The sequence below is a fragment of the Pecten maximus genome, chromosome 2 (assembly GCF_902652985.1).
Source record: "Pecten maximus chromosome 2, xPecMax1.1, whole genome shotgun sequence".
Lineage (NCBI taxonomy): Eukaryota > Metazoa > Mollusca > Bivalvia > Pectinida > Pectinidae > Pecten > Pecten maximus.
Window position 1 is genome coordinate 43,659,674 of NC_047016.1, and position 19,342 is coordinate 43,679,015.

The 19,342-nt window shown below is 32.5% G+C and overlaps 1 protein-coding gene across 1 annotated transcript in view; it reads left to right on the forward strand.

Annotated features, from left to right (window-relative positions):
• The window catches only part of LOC117322178 (transient receptor potential cation channel subfamily V member 5-like), a 32,578-nt gene extending 26,304 nt beyond the window's left edge, over positions 1–6,274 (forward strand). The window contains exon 3 of the mRNA XM_033876953.1: positions 580–6,274. Within this exon, the coding sequence (XP_033732844.1) occupies positions 627–3,326 (2,700 nt within the window). The 5' untranslated portion in view covers positions 580–626 and the 3' untranslated portion in view covers positions 3,327–6,274. The remainder of the gene's footprint in view (positions 1–579) is intronic.
• The last annotated feature ends 13,068 nt before the right edge of the window (positions 6,275–19,342 follow it).

The following is a 19,342-nucleotide window of genomic DNA, read 5'->3' on the forward strand; positions in this document are numbered from 1 at the left end:
ATGTAGTGATGACATCACGAACATTGTTCTTCCTATTACTACACTTATGGGAGATACTTATGATCTGATATTTTTCTGTATTGTTTGGTAAGGTTACATACAGACATTGCGGAGCAAAGGGTGGGAAAAAAGTACATAAATACAAAATCCCGCGATATGAAGCGTCAAAATACATGTAACCTCCTATCTTACAATACTGAAATGTACAAGTAACGCTTTTCAATTGGATTACGTACATATCCTCGCATTTGTAAGTTGCCAGTACTTACAAAATATCAACTCTTTCTGTGAAGCAGCACAAAATATGCTTGCAATATAAAGCAAAAAAGTTATTCTGAATTTTTTATATGCAATTGTCATTGATTCTACTGCTTAGTCTTGTAATAGTATTTAATTCAAGAGTTCCTATTTTCATTTTCGGCTGAAAAACATCTCACCATGTGGAGATTAGGAACTTCATCGTTTAAGTGAACAGTTATGATTTTAACTGTATATTCAGCCTAAATATCATTTGTTCATCAAAAAGCAACTAACCGTTTGGATGTTGATAACGAGTTAACAATGTTTCTTTTGTTTTAGGTTGACGTAAAACTCATTAAAAAACAACCGAGGACAATAACCTAGATATGGAAAAGAGAGAGAAAAGCCACTATAAAACAAAACTGGTTACAGATTCCATTGAATGCCAAAAAGCTCTGTCACGTTTCATCAAAGAGGGAGAAAATGAAAAAGCAGACGATCTTTTAAGCCTCTTTAATTACTACAACCGTACTGACGCCCTCGTCAAATATAGGGAAAATGAAGATGAAACGTTTCTACATACGGCAGCAAAATATCAAGACGATGATAGCATGGTTCAGCGGCTTGCCAAGCTATGTCCACAACTCCTTACACAGGCGAGGGAGAATTCTGAAGATTATAAGGGACAAACTGCCTTCCATATTGCAATCACTAAGGGTAACATCTGCGCAGTGGAAACTATGTTAGCCCAGGCTAAACAGAGTCAATCTTCCGATATCTTGAAGAGGATGATGTATACAGAGGCAACTGGAGCGAGGTTTGTCAATACTGCGATGATGGGAGGAATTCCTCTGAGTGTCGCAGCTTTGGCGTTTCAACCAGAAATGGTTTATATACTTATTGAAAACGAGGCGGAAATCGAACACGCAAATGCGGACGGAGATACCGTGTTTCATTCCTTGATCAAATACGCAGCCATTTATCCGGAAAAAATCACCGATGTTGTATCCATGCTCGAATGTCTTCAAGATGAATTGAAGATAAAGGGGCTTACGGAGCGCATGTTTTCAGATGACAGCACTAGTCTACAGTATAAGTACCAATACACATATGTATGGTTCATACGCAATAACGAGAACCTCACTCCACTACAGCTAGCTGCTAAACACGGCGTCGTGGAAGCGTTTGATTTGATCATAAATCTAGAGGACGTTTACTGCTTCTTCAGTACACATGACGGTCTCTTTGATATCAAAATGTACGATGTCACGGAGGTAGACTCGATCGCCGCTATCAGAGCGGCTGCTTCGAATAACGGTCTCGTAAAGAAGGCGCATAGTCGAGGAAGCGTGCTACCGAAACGCGAAGGGATCGCAAACAAACAACTGCGGAAGTCCAAGCAACAGATTGTAGCATGTGGAGGAAATTATCCGGAGACTGAAAGTATTCTTGAAATGATGTTCAACAATAGCTACCATTCAAAAGACGCATTTCGTCTGATAGAAATGCCACCTGTAAAGAATCTGGTTCGTGCCAAGTGGACTTTCTATCGGTGGATCTATTACATCTGGTTTTGTTTTCATGTACTTTTCATTATGGGTCTAACAGGGTATGCGGTAGTTAGAACACAGATATTTTACGACACCTCCGGCAAATCCCGGGCAGACAGAGAATCCGAGAACCCAGAAGTGAATGCGTTTGTCAAGATATACCACTGGTTGTCGTTTGTTTGTGGACTGATCTACGTCTTGGTATCCGTTTTACTCTTTGTGCCAAAATTTCGCCGCTCAAATTCCGATCAGTATTTTTTGCATAATCTTGAATACATTGTTATCCTTACTGTGCATTCCAGTTGCATTGTCATAGATACGTTTATGACAGCATCAGACGATTCACATGACGGTATCCCTCTCATTATTGCCTTGATTACCGGCTGGTGGTTCACCGTCTTCTTTCTTCGACCTCAGAGGATATTCAGCTTCTTTACAGAAATGATAAAGCGTGTGATAATAGGAGACTTGTTCAGATTTGGCATTGTGTTGTTATTCGAACTCATTTCTTTCACAGCAGCAATGCACATACTCTTCCAAGTGGACGCTGTTCCTGGTGATAACAATGACGTTGCTGAGAACGAATATTCGTCCTACTGGACCACCATGCTGGCTATGTTTAAACTTATGCTCGGTCTTGGGGATATTGAGACCTTGTACGATTCCCGCGTGCCTTGGCTATCAGTGACATTGTTTGTGATATTTGTAATACTGTCGTATGTTCTACTGCTGAACGCCTTAATCGCCATGATGTCACAGACGTGTGCTATTGTTCTTGAGGACAGATATCCGCAATGGCGAATACAACAATTATCTGTGATATTGTTTTTAGAAGACATTTTTTGTTTGTGCTGTTTAAACAGGGTCTTGCCTTGTCACTCTGAAGCAAGAGAGATACGCGGTTTTGATACTGCTACGAAACAAAACAAGTCTGACATACGTTATCTTTTCGAAATACATTCCCTGCAAATGACGTATGCAACCGAGGAAGACAAATCTGGTTTAATGAAAACATCAGGTAGAGGGATCGTTTCCAATCTTATGGGAACGATCGCAAACAAAACATCTTACGACTTGAATGCGAGCATAGGATATGGGGACGACAGCAGTTTCGATTCTTTAAGTCTACGACGTAGACCAACATCTTCCATGAGCATAAGGAGACGCCGTCCTGGTTCGCTTTCGTTTGCAGACACCTTATCTCCAGTCAAACCTAGAAGACGAAATCTGGGTGTTTTAAAAGAGGAAGAATCAGAAATAGAAACACCGCCACTGGAAAGAAACCGTGACAACATTCCAAAACAACTCGTGCCGGAAGTTTTACTAACTGAGCGTAGTCCAATATTACACAAAAAACAAAATTCTAAACGAAAGAGACACAAGTCGGAAAACTTGCACGAGAAGAAACCGCCGTCGCCCACGATGGTGATTCCCGAATATGCTGGTTCAATGTATGCCTCAGCCCCCGGAGGCCTGCCTGTTGTCAGTGATAGTCGTGAGGTAGATATCCAAACCTTACACGCCTTGCATATCTAGAAGAATATGTTCTGGTTTTTTTTAGATATAGAGAATAATCCATTGTGTCGGAAAAATATGAAATGAAATTCTTGTACTGACGTATTATTTAGAGTTGAAGATACAAAAACCATACAGTTAAACAACTTTCTTGGAGATAGACGTAAACCACGCAAGGGTGTGAGAGTATGACACGACAGAGTGAGTATTGACTACAGTTAGATTTTGGACAGGTGACATTCGAGGGACAGTGTCATCAATTACTGTTCATACAAACATTACATGTCCTCGTGTTTAGGTTATTCACAACTGTATACCAGTATTTGTTTGTTCTTGATATATTCCGGATAAAAGGTTAAATTGACCGGAAAAGTGTACGAATAGCTAAAACAGTAGATATTTTGCAGTTTGACAAATGGACCAGGGTCATTATAACTCATTCTTAGATGGTGATTTAAGTGTTTTTTTGTTTGTTTTTTCATTTCAACTGGTGTATACTCCAATATCACGGATATTTCTAATAACGTTGAATCTAAGCAAAGTTGTTTTCTTCAAGCTGGGGACGAGTACAGCTGCTGTAGCTTCTATCATTTTAAGAAGGTATAGCATATAAGTTTCTTTGGTATTTTAGATCACATTCACACTCGATAGGGCTATTGATATCATCGTTGTGTTTAAAGGCCGCATATTTCTTCACTACCGCCATATTATCATGTCACAAATTCATTTTTTGCCTTTATCTATATCTACAAATCATTTGAAATTTTGAAATTTGAAATGCAAACGGGTTAAGCTGAGACAATAATAGAACAACAAATTGTGAAAGTAACCGTACTTCTATTTCAAATGAAAAAACGAGGCTAAGTATGAATGAAATACAGATTTAAATTGAGTTCATTGCAAGGACGAAACGAACAGGTTTTCGCAAGATAAAACGATTTCTGCGTTGTCTACGGCGCCCGACATGTAATGTAAAAATCATTACACACCATTGGCCATTGAAGTAGACTCATAGTATGCTTAAAGGGGAATAACTCGCTAACAGCATTGTTAAACTAGAAACTGGTGTTAACAAAAAATGCATATCCAAGTTTAAAAGTGTCTGCTTTGTAGATTTCGTTGTTTGGTTTGTTTCTATTGTTATGATAATATTGTAGAAGAGGGTAAAAAGAAAATTAGCATACATCGTTTATAAATACACCGTTTATTAATGTATTCAAGACAACGACACACATGTCTAATGTATATGTGTTGGAGACAAGTTTTTGTATGCGTATCATACGCCATATAATTTTATTTTAGATAACAGAAAAATATGAGCTAGTACACTAACCCTGCCTTCGGATCCTTGATATGGAATGTGTATATACCAAGTCAATAAGCAGTTTGATAGTGGCGTTATTGTTTCTTTTAAACGAAAAGTTACAACTCGTATGGCAAACGGTGATGCATATTATTCACAGTTAAAGAACGTCTACGTGATGATTATTTTCAACCAGTGGTATAATTAAATTATATAAGAACAGTTACTGACTTCATTTCCTGGTAATACACTACTACCATATTGACCTCGGTTCCTTGGGGGGTTAATACTTCGGGGTAATCTTAACATAATTTACAGCAACAGAATAACATATATATTAATAATTATTACAAGTTTATACATATACCTAATTACTAAACGTTAGTGTTGCGTTGTGAACATACGATTAGTCTATTTTTTTAATCTTATATTAATCTCTACGGCCTTGCAGCCGCTATGTGGATTTCAATTTATAGATAAATATTTGATGTGTTTTGATTTATTTTTGCTGGAATATGTTGTACTAGATTGTTCAGTGTTGCAGAATATATTGGTATTTTGTTAATTGTCATGTCGTGCTTATATTTGATATATTAAGTGCATTATAAATTAGTTATCATTGTCTTTCATTTCCATTGTTAAAAGTGTGAGCAAACAATATATATGACATTTACCTGTTTTTTTTATATTATTATTATTTTGTTTAACGTCCTATTAACACCAGAGTCATTTAAGGATGTGCCAGGTTTTGGAGGTGTAGGAAAGCCGGGGTACCCGGAGAAAAACGACCGGCCTACGGTCAGTACCTGACAACTGCCTCGCGTAGTTTCTAACTCGCAACTGAGAGGTGCAGGGTTATTGAAATAGTGTCGGGACACCTTAATCACCTAGAGGTGCAGGGTTAGTGATAAAGTGACAGAACACCTTAACCACTCGGCCACCGCGGTCCCTGTTTTTTGTGTGTGTTATCATATGCATTGTTATAGTTGTGAATACAAGAAAAAAAATAAACAATTTATATTCATTGCATTTCTAAATGTGAAATATAGAAAAAATGTCAAATTAGTAAAAGCCAAACACCAATGAAAACGCAGAGCGCAAAGGACTGGCGTGGAATACAATTGACTATTAGAAAGCTCGATGCAAAAATGTATGCATCATATCAGTTTTGTAATTTTTGTCAAAGAATTCAGGACTAATATTTATTTTCGGAATGTTGAGAGCAATATACAGATGTAACAACAGAATATATATTGTGCTCAGGTGGCTGATATTAATATCATAGTATATTTCACAAGTGCGCTTGATATACTTGATAATGATAATAGGAATAGTAAGAATTCTTTTTAGAAATAAAAGATATACACTGTACATTAATATCTACAAAAATTGATTACACTTCAGTAGTACTCTTTTTATATGACGCATTTATCAAATCGTCCAATTACAACGAATGGGATGTATTTTAATCAAAATGAGGCAAATACACGCATTTATCATGCGGTCGCATTTAGTACTTGTTAATAGTACTAGTTTTCTTACTCTTACATACAGAATATCTTCTGGTGGAGTGTTGTTAATTTGATTATATTTTCATGTTTAAACTTTTTTACATATGTTTGTTTTACTGCTGCTGATAGAATAAAGACATTGCTCAGATCTTTAAGAACTGTTATTTATAATTCCAGAATAATGTTTAGCATCACCAAAGTGTACCGTAAGAATCGTTTATGTAGCTATGATTTCGTCGCCGTAAAAATCAGAACTATAATAAAGGCGAAAGAAATTGACTATGCATATATGATTTACATAACAATACCACAAACAATCCTTGCAGAGTATACCCAAGAAAGGACAAATACGTGGGATGAGTAAAATATATTTCTAATCATTTGATTCTTTCTGTATCATGTGAATACTGTATGGCGAAACTCTTAATCAATATGTCAAAAGTGAGAAAAAAAAACTTTACACAATAGCTGGAGAAATATCATGATTTACACAATAAGAGTATAGTGAACAGGTCAGTAAATAATTACAAGGGGAGATAATTATAAAAGTTGCAGTGTTTTATGGTATATTGGGACATCGTACGAGAGAAGAAAAAAAACGAAATTAATCATCAATGTATTATTGCACTCCTGGCTTCAATACCGATTTAACTCTCGTTAAGACCCGGAGTAGAAGTCTATATATAGTAACACGATACCCAGGTATTTATTTGTACATATTCGGACGTCACCATGACGTAAACACCAAACAGATACTTCTATTATTCTCCTTTATTGGGCTAAAGATAACTAGTTACTAATTTAACAGAGGTCAATGAAAGGTCACGAGATCAGTATGAACATTTAATTGATATTGACAAACAATGTAAAATTTGAACACCGTGTGGACTAGAAATATATACCGTACCACATTAACGACGGTACAATATCAAAAATGTTTCAAAATTGAATAAGTCTGCCAACATTAATCTTCAGCTTTCGGTATACTGTACTCCACATGTAATCCCTAATTACTTCCGGAATGTTCAGTGTTGAATCCTCGAGGATCACCATAGATAACACTGTCACCTGGTATCATACATCTGTAGCGGAACTGGACTGGGTCGATCATCGGCGACCGGGTATAGCTCAATCACTGAGTCGGAATGAACCGGATATAGGTACCAGGCCCAGCGGAGTTGGACAGAGAGGACGAGAATAGGAGGTTAGTTTATGCAATATGTATCATATTTATAGTTGATACTCTGCAGACATATTTATAAGGAATCCATCTACCGGCAATTAGTCAAGAGTATGTCATTATTGGCGTATTTAGTTATCGGCACATGTAAATATGCCATCTAGTACCGACAAATATCGGCACTGGTAACTTCAACACAACCAAACGCAGCTTTATAGTGCTTTTAAAACAAAAATTATAAGTCAGGGTATTCATTTCTCATGCATGGAAACTTAATATTTACAGTAATGATGTAATTGGTTTGTGTGGAAAATAATCAAGGGAATTTGTCGGTACTAGATGGCATATTTACATGTGTCGATAACTAAATACGCCAATAATGACATACTCAGGGGCCGCGGTGGCTGAGTGGTTAAGGTGTCCCGACACTTTAACACTAGCCCTCCACCTCTGGGTTGCGAGTTCGAAACCTACGTGGGGCAGTTGCCAGGTACTGACCGTAGGCCGGTGGTTTTTCTCCGGGTACTCCGGCTTTCCTCCACCTCCAAAACCTGGCACGTCCTTAAATGACCCTGACTGTTAATAGGATGTTAAACAAAAACAAACAAACCAAATGACATACTCTTGACTCATTACCGGTAGATGGATTCCTTAATAGATATGTCTGCAGAGTATCAACTATAAATATGATACATATTGCATAAACTAACCTCCTATCCTCGTCCGCTCTGTTCAACTCCGCTTCGCCTGGTACCTATATCCGGATTCATTCCTACACAATGTCAATTGGTAGAGCTTCCGGCTAGTTTTCGGGTTCCCGGGTTCGAACCCCGGTCTAGCCGTGCATTTTGCGGCTCCTATTACACATCTGACGAACAACAGTTCACTCCCGAGCAAATTTTCAAAAGCGATCGCATCGCTATGTATTTCAGACTAGAGTTCAGCAGACGTGCCTAAGCAATATGACAATAACCACAGTCAAATATTATCAATGAACTTTAAAAACATTTTAACTCACAGTTATTTAGTTTGCTTATTTTCTCTGTCTCAAAAGAAAACATGTAAACGATTTACGCCATGCGAAAAGGAGAGACCGCTATAGGCTGTTCCATCAATTAGCATTCAATACACCTTTTCCGAGTCCTGACTTGTGCTTTCCGCGAGATCTAGATCACTAGCTAAAGTCACCGCGCCTATACCGAGACGTACCCAGTACATACAAGGAAGGTTTCATATTTGTTGATTTTTTTAGTAGAACTATATTGTTTTGTGTACCTGGTTTTCAAGATAAAGTTATCGATACGTTGTTTTTTAGGCTGTATGTATCATGTATGTGATTACATTTCATGTAAAACTTAGAAATGTTACGCAAGATAGAAACGCATCAAGCTAATAGTTTATTCACAACATACATGTGCATTTGTATATTGTTTGAAACTACCAAGCGGCAAATCAAAAGCGTATTTTATCTCTTTTTTGAAGAGCTGGCAAGGGGAGACTAACTCGGAAATACCGTATTAAGGTAATCTTTGCGATTTCAACGATTTTATTCATTATCATAATTATCCAAAGCATAATTATTGTTATAAGCGTTAAACTACTTTCAGATCTGATCAGCAGGCAAAAGTTGAAGAGGTTATACTGTTTCATTGTAATGTAATAGACAATCATATCGAATTTTGAAGAAGTGTTATGCTGAAATGTTCTTAGCCAGTTGAATTAGAAGTAAATGTACCTTATAGATTGATCATCTCCTTTAATGATTAAACGTAAGCGCCACAATATGATCAAATAATGATGCAATACGGTATTATAATATTATATCATTATATAATATCATTATATTACATGTATATTATTATATAATATCATTATATTACATGTATATCATTATATAATATCATTACATTAAATGTATATCATTATATAATAGCATTATATTTAATGTATATCATTATATAATATCATTATATCACATGTATATCATTATATAATATCATTATATTACATGTATATCATTATATAATATCATTATATTACATGTATATCATTATATAATATCATTATATTTAATGTATATCATTATATAATATCATTATATCACATGTATATCATTATATAATATCATTATATTACATGTATATTATTATATAATATCATTATATTTAATGTATATCATTATATAATATCATTATATCACATGTATATCATTATATAATATCATTATATTACATGTATATCATTATATAATATCATTATATTACATGTATATCATTATATAATATCATATGACATGTATATCATTATATAATATCATTATATTACATGTATTTCATTACATAATATCATTATATTACATGTATATCATTATATAATATCATTATATTACATGTATATCATTATATAATAGCATTATATTTAATGTATATCATTATATAATATCATTATATCACATGTATATCATTATCTAATATCATTATATTACATGTATATCATTATATAATATCATTATAATACATGTATATCATTATATAATATCATATTACATGTATATTATTATATAATGTCATTATATTACATGTATTTCATTACATAATATCATTATATTACATGTATATCATTATATAATATCATTACATTACATGTATATCATTATATAATATCATTATATTACATGTATATTATTATATAATATCATTATATTTAATGTATATCATTATATAATATCATTATATCACATGTATATCATTATATAATATCATTACATTACATGTATATCATTATATAATATCATTATATTACATGTATATTATTATATAATATCATTATATTTAATGTATATCATTATATAATATCATTATATCACATGTATATCATTATATAATATCATTATATTACATGTATATCATTATATAATATCATTATATTACATGTATATCATTATATAATATCATATGACATGTATATCATTATATTACATGTATTTCATTACATAATATCATTATATTACATGTATATCATTATATAATATCATTATATTACATGTATATTATTATATAATATCATTATATTACATGTATATCATTATATAATATCATATGACATGTATATCAATATATAATATCATTATATTACATGTATATCATTATTTACATGTATATTATTATATAATATCATTATATTACCATGTAATAAATCATTATATAATATCATTACATTACATGTATATCATTACATAATATCATTATATTACATGTATAATCATTATATAATATCATTATATAGCATGTATATTATTATATAAGGCAATGATCATTACATTATAATATGATTCATTATATAATATCATTCATTACATGTAGATCATTACAATTAATATCATTATATTACATGTATAGCATTATATAATATCATTATATTAACATGGTATATCATTATATAATATCATTATATTACATGTGTATCATTATATAATATCATTATATTACATGTATATTATTATATAATATCATTATATTACATGTATATCATTATATAATATCATTATATTACATGTATATCATTATATGATATAATTATATTACATGTATATTATTATATAATATCATTATATTACATGTATATCATTATATAATATCATTACATTACATGTATATCATTACATAATATCATTATATTACATGTATATCATTATATAATATCATTATATTACATGTATATCATTATATAATATCATTATATTACATGTGTATCATTATATAATATCATTATATTACATGTATATTATTATATAATATCATTATATTACATGTATATCATTATATAATATCATTATATTACATGTATATCATTATATTATATGTCTATCATTACATTTCATCGTTACATAACATTATTATATTATATCATTACAATACATCTTTTCATTATATCACATAGCAGAATTATCTTTACCTCGAAAATAATAACTTTTAAACGATAATGTATTTATATGACCACAGTATCCTACAATTAATTAAACTCATGTGTGTTAAATTCGTAATGGAGCCAAAAATGGCCAATGTATCCTAAGCTCAATTATACAAGGGCGATATTAGATTTTGAAAAGGAGCCAGAAATGGCCACATCATCCTACAATCAATTAAACTCAGGCGTTATAAAACTTTAAAATGGAGCCAAACATGTCCACTGCATCCTAATAGCTGTAGCGGTCTACTTCATTATCGTCGGTATGGTAGGTGATGACCTCTTCTGACCAGTGTTATCACTGTGGTAAACACAGAGTTCCTCCTCTCCCCGGCAATGTTGAAATGTTGACAGTAGCCTTGAACATTTTAAATGAAATAGAATCCACGCGTTCGAAATCAAATGTACGGCGTACTGGTCAAATCCATATGTAAATGAATATCAAAATTAATCTTAAAATGAAATATGTCAGTGTGGCTAAAATCAAACACAATTACACTGGTTTGATTTTGAAAGCCATTTTCATAGAATAAATCAGATAAAACTAAAGAGCTAAAAAGTTTTTTGTTATTTATATGTGACCATTATAGACAGGTTTTTGTAGAGATGACCGTTACAGACACGTTTTTGTTAGATAGATGTGACCTTTACAGACACATTTTTGTTATATAGATGTGACCTTTACAGACAGGTTGATGTTATATAGAGATGACCTTTACAGACAGGTTGATGTTATATAGATGTGACCTTTACAGACAGGTTGATGTTATATAGAGGTGACCTTTACAGACAGGTTTTTGTTATATAGAGATGACCTTTACAGACAGGTTTTTGCTATATAGAGATGACCTTTATAGACAAGTTGCTGTTATATAGAAATGACATTTACAGACAGGTTGATGTTATATAGAGGTGACCTTTACAGACAGGTTTTTGTTATATAGAGATTACCTTTACAGACAGGTTTTTGTTATATAGAGGTGACCTTTATTGACATGTTTTGTTATATACATGTACAGATAACTGTATATACATGTTTTTGTTATATAGAGTTGTATTTCATAGACAGCCCTTTGTTATATAGAAATTACCTTTGTAGAGAGGTTTTTGTTATACAGAGATGACCTTTTTTGACAGGTTTTGTTATAAACAGATAACTGTATATACATTGTTTTGTTGACAGCCTTTTGTTGTATAGAAATTACCTTTATTATTTTGTTTTATAGACAGGTTTTTGTTACATATAGGCGACCTGTTTTGGAAGGTTTTTATTATATAGAGATGTCATTTATAGACAGGTTTTTGTTATATAGAGGTGACTTTTACAGACAGGTTTTTGTTATATAGAGACGACATTTATCGACATGTTTTTGTTACATAGAGGTGACCTTTTTTGACATTTTTTTATTATATAGAGATTACATTTATAGACAGATATTTGTTACATAAAGGTGACTTTCGAAATGACATTCAATGATAGCTTTCTGGTACTCTATTACAGAAACCCCTACACCAGATCCGTACATACCTAGTGTATTCTAATTAAAAATTCATTGTAACGACACTTTAAAGTTCATTTATCTGCTCTGATATTATAGGATCTAGTCTTTATTTGAAACAACTTATCAAATATCTCGTATATGGGCACACGCACCATATTTTCTGGTCAGCTAATAACAACTTTTCTTCTTTTCATATTTGCACAGTTTAGTGTCTAATTTTAGAAAATTCACCACGTGCCTGGATCACTGTAAACATCCTTTCACAATTTGGGAAGGTTCGACGCTACTCAGCCGGCCCGTACCTACAACAGCGATCTGACCATTGACTCAACTCTTTGTACACAAGTCGTAAAGGTTGTTACCGTTAATTGCTATTCAAATTGGAAAATTACGTTTAAACCTTGAAATACAGCATGTATGTGTACGTCACAAAGAAAAGGCATTCAGACATTTGAAATATGCCAAAATAATGAATATACCCATCTCTATATAATACTAGGGCTTTAGGAGGAAGTTGTATGTTAGCAATGCGCGTAGAGGAGCTTTATCTAAATTTCTGTTAAAGATATATCAAAGTTGAGCTAACTTATTCTCGTAGGAAGTTTGATTTATTTCAGAAGTGTGATTAAGGTTCGTTTAGTTATACATCTTTGAGGCCATAGTTCAGATAAGTTGTGCATCGTAAATATACGTAAATGATATCAAAAGTAACAGAGATTTAGGAAGCACTTTCCAGTTTTAAATCCCGTAAGTAGTAGAGCATAATAATATCTGACTAAGTGTTCATACATATACTGTAATCTATTTTTGTTAATACCCTATTATTTAAGAAAATAAATAAATAAAAATGAAACAAAACAAAACAAAAACAAAACAAAAACAGTGATCTATCACATTTCAAAATTAGACATTTTTTGATATGTGACGTTCACAACAGAGACAGCACCACATTTACATCATATTTAGAGGATTAAACTGTTAGATCATCTGAACAGGACGTAAATATGGACAGCTCTCTATACTGTTCGGTTTAATGTTGTTAAAGAGTCAATGATTCTTAATAGGTTTTTTAATGTGTATCATTAAAAGACTTAAAGTATACCATAAGCTTACTAGATATGTTAAATCGTTGTTTTATTCTCTATCTACAGAAAAGTGAACACACCACACACGTGTGCTCTGGTTCTGTTCCCATGTATGACATGCGTTGCATTTTATTACATTTTTACCAGTGAAACATCAACAAATATTAATTTGATCAATCTTATATCATCAGAGCTTATTCCGTTTAATGTATTTTCGTTTTATTGGCGGCAGATCGTTGTATTTGTGCAGACCGACAATGAATAAACACGTACGTAGGTACTTGTTACCATGGCATTTATTGTATGAATGCTTTTATACGAAAATGTTCAATTACCTCAATGGAAATGCAGCTTAACCCCTTAGCTCCCAGGATTTTTCAATCGAAATGTAAAAAAAAAAAAAAAATAAAAAATGTGACATTATGGTTCACTAACCACTTTAAAATTTTATGTTTAAAAGAATGAAGTACAAAAGTCTCTTTTTCGTTGTCTTTTTTTTTTTGTAAATATATACATTAATTTCGTATTGCTGTTCTTTCTAAAAACATGTATCATATTTACAACTATATTGTCCATATGGATTTTTCAATTCTAAAATGTTTAAAACATCATTCATTTGGATTGGGTGCGAAACCGATTTTAAATGAAATACTGTATATATATATATTTCATGAAAGCAAACTTGTATACGTATTGTGATACACTTTATATAGATATACTCTCTTTTGTTGAAGAGAAATAATACACTTTTCATGTATTTGATCACTGATTTTTTCTGATGCTACAATTTCAGCCTGAAAGTTCATTTTTCAGATGAAAGTACTTCTGTAATATAAAATACACCAACACATTTGGTGTAAATGTTTAATATGTAAATGTTTAAGATTGTTTAAGATGTCAATGTTAAAGATGTCAGTGTTTAAGATGGTTTAAGATGTCAATGTTTAAGATGGTTTAAGATGTCAATGTTTAAGATGGTTTAAGATGTCAATGTTTAAGATGGTTCAAGATGTAAATGTTTAAGATGGTTTAAGATGTCAATGTTTAAGATGGTTTAAGATGTCAATGTTTAAGATGGTTTAAGATGTCAATGTTTAAGATGGTTTAAGATGTAAATGTTTAAGATGGTTTAAGATGTCAATGTTTAAGATAGTTTAATATGGTTTAAGATGTCAATGTTTAAGATATAAATGTTTAAGTTTGTTTGAGATGCAAATGTTTAATATGTCAATGTTTAAGATTTTTTTAATATATAAATGTTTATGATGTGAATGCTTAAGATTATTTAAGATGTGAATGTTTTATATGTAAATGTTTCAGATTGTTTAAGATTTAAATGTTTACGACGTAAATGTTTAAGCTGTGAATATATAAAAAACCAGAAAAAGTAGAATAATTGTTTATCAATCCTCATTAGATAGATGTCAATCATGAATATATTATTATGTCTAGGTAAAGTATTTATTTACTTTTCCACCTCAGTCGAGACATTCCTCAGCTTACTTGGATAATATAGGTCGACCTGCGCTAGTATTCAGACAACTCAACCTACATTTGGAATGCCGATCTGTTTATTTTCTTATATTTTCAATTAATAATGTATACAACAGGAAATTCTTTCATTTGCCTTCTTAGTTTCTGGGGTATGTAGAGCCCATGCTTTACAAATCTTTGTATAACCAACCTACATTTCTTGTGTATATACCAATACACCAGATATCAGTTATCGTCTAGGTCTGACTGAGAGACATAACAGTTCGTGTGAATTCAATTCATTTTATAATATATACTTTCCGCCATGAAATTAAGCTGTACGAAAATACCTTTGATTTCAAAGAGTTCATATCGAATGCAATACCGTATAAAATTCTACATGTCTGTTATACTACTGTACGTTTAGGTTATACTACTGTACGTTTAGGTTATACTACTGTACGTTTAGGTTATACTATCGTACGTTAAGGTTATACTACTGTACGTTTAGGTTATACTACTGTACGTTAAGGTTATACTACTGTACGTTTAGGTTATACTACTGTACGTTAAGGTTATACTATTGTACGTTTAGGTTATACTACTGTACGTTAAGGTTATACTACTGTACGTTTAGGTTATGTTACTGTACGGTTAGGTTATATTACTGTACATTTAGGTTATACTGCTGTACGTTTAGGTTATATTACTGTACGTTTAGGTTCTATTACTGTACGTTAAGGTTATACATGTATTACTGTACGTTTAAGTTATATTACTGTACGTTAAGGTTATATTACTCTACGTTAAGGTTATACTACTGTACGTTTAGGTTCTATTACTGTACGTTTAGGTTATATTACTGTACGTTAGGGTTATACTACTGTACGTTTATGTTATACTACTGTACGTTTAGGTTATACTACTGTACGTTAAGGTTATACTACTGTACGTTAAGGTTATACTACTGTACGTTAAGGTTATACTACTGTACGTTTAGGTTATACTACTGTACGTTTAGGTTATACTGCTGTACGTTTAGGTTATACTACTGTACGTTTAGGTTATACTACTGTACGTTTAGGTTATACTACTGTACGTTTAGGTAATACTATTGTACGTTTAGGTTATACTTCTGTACGTTTAGGTTATAATATTGTACGTTTAGGTTATACTACTGTACGTTTATGTTATATTACTGTACGTTAAGGTTATACTACTGTACGTTTAGGTTATACTACCGTACTCTTAGGTTATACTACTGTACGTTTAGGTTATACTACTGTACGTTTAGGTTATACTACTGTACGTTTAGGTTATACTACCGTACTCTTAGGTTATACTATTGTCATTAAGGTTATACTATCGTACGTTAAGGTTATATAACAGTACGTTAAGGTTATACTACCGTACGTTTAGGTTATACTACCGTACGTTTAGGTTATACTACTGTACGTTTAGGTTATACTACTGTACGTTTAGGTTATACTACTGTACGTTAAGGTTATACTACTGTACGTTTAGGTTATACTACTGTACGTTAAGGTTATACTATCGTACGTTAAGGTTATACTTACATACGTATAGGTTATACTGCTGTAGGTTAGGTTATACTACCATACGCTTAGGTTATACTACCGTACGGTTAGGTTATTCTTCTGTACGTTTAGGCTATACTACTGTACGTTTAGGTTATACTACCGTACGTTAGGTTATACTACCGTACCCTTAGGTTATACTACTGTACGTTCCGGTTATACTACTGTACGTTTCGGTTATACTACTGTACGTATAGGTTATACTGCTGTAGGTTAGGTTATACTACCATACGCTTAGGTTATACTACCGTACGGTTAGGTTATTCTTCTGTACGTTTAGGCTATACTACTGTACGTTTAGGTTATACTATCGTACGTTAAGGTTATACTATCGTACGTTTAGGTTATAATACTGTACGTTTAGGTTATACAACTGTACGTTTAGGTTATTCTAGCGTACGTTTGGGTAATAATACTGTACGTTATGTTATACTACCGTGCGGTTAGATTAATTTTCTGTACGTTTAGGTTGTACTACTGTACGTTTAGGTTATACTATCGTACGTTAAGGTTATACTATCGTACGTTTAGGTTATAATACTGTACGTTTAGGTTATACTATCATACGTCAGGTTATACTATCGTACGTTTAGGTTATACTTTTATACGTTTAGGTTATATTACTGTACGTTTAGGTTGTACTACTGTACGTTTAGGTTATACTATCGTACGTTTAGGTTAAAATACTGTACGTTTTGTTATACTTCTGTATGTTTAGGTTATACTACCGTACGTTAAGGTTACACTATCGTACGTTAAGGTTAAACAACAGTACGTTAGGTTATACTACTGTACGTTTAGTTATACTACTGTACGTTAGGTTATACTACTGTACGTTTAGGTTATACTACCGTACGTTTAGGTTATACTACTGTACGTTAAGGTTATACTACTGTACGTTAAGGTTATACTACCGTACGTTTAGATTATACTATCGTACGTTTAGGTTATACTACTGTACGTTTAGGTTATACTATCGTACGTTTAGGTTATACTACTGTACGTTAAGGTTATACTATCGTACGTTTAGATTGTACTATCGTACGTTTAGGTTATACTATTTTACGTTTAGATTATATTATCGTACGTTAGGTTATACTACTGTACGTTTAGATTATACTACCGTACGTTAAGGTTATACTATCGTACGTTTAGATTATACTACCGTACGTTAAGGTTATACTATCGTACCCTTAGGTTATACTACTGTACGTTTAGATTATACTACCGTACGTTAAGGTTATACTATCGTACGTTAAGGTTATACTACCGTACGTTAAGGTTATACTACTGTACGTTTCGGTTATACTACTGTACGTTTAGGTTACCGATGCGTAGGTTATGGTTTAATACCTACGTCTTAGGTTATACTACGTACGGTTAGGTTATCTCTTTTACGTTAGGTTATACTACTGTACGTAGTTATATGAGTGTTATACTATCGTACGTTAGGTTATACTATCGTACGTTTAGGTTATTCTACTGTACGTTGAGGTTATACTATCGTACGTTAAGGTTACACTACTGTACGTTAGGTTATACTACCGTACTCTTAGGTTATACTATCGTACGGTTAGGTTATACTACTGTATGTTTAGGTTATACTATTGTACGTTAGGTTATACTACCGTACGTTAGGTTATACTACCGTACGTTAAGGTTACACTACTGTACGTTAGGTTATACTACCGTACTCTTAGGTTATACTATCGTACGGTTAGGTTATACTACTGTATGTTTAGGTTATACTACTGTACGTTAAGGTTTTACTATCATACGTCAGGTTATGCTACTGTACGTTTAGGTTATACTACTGTGGGTTTAGGTTAAACTACTGTACGTTTAGTTATACTACTGTGGGTTTAGGTTATACTACTGTACGTTTAGTTATACTATCGTACGTTTAGATTATACTATCGTACGTTTAAATTATACTATCATACGTTAAGGTTATACTATCGTACGTTTAGATTATACTATCGTACGTTAAGGTTATACTACCGTACGTTTAGATTATATTATCGTACGTTAGGTTATACTACTGTACGTTTAGATTATACTACCGTACGTTAAGGTTATACTATTGTACGTTTAGGTTATACTGCTGTGCGTTAAGGTTATACTATCCTACGTTTAGGTTATACTACCGTACCCTTAGGTTATACTACCGTACGTTAAGGTTATACTACTGTTCGTTTCGGTTATACTACTGTACGTTTAGGTTATACTGCTGTAGGTTAGGTTATACTACCATACGCTTAGGTTATACTACCGTACGGTTAGGTTATTCTTCTGTACGTTTAGGTTATACTACTGTACGTTTAGGTTATACTATCGTACATTAAGGTTATACTATCGTACGTTTAGATTATAATACTGTACGTTTAGGTTATACTATTGTACCTTTAGGTTATACTAT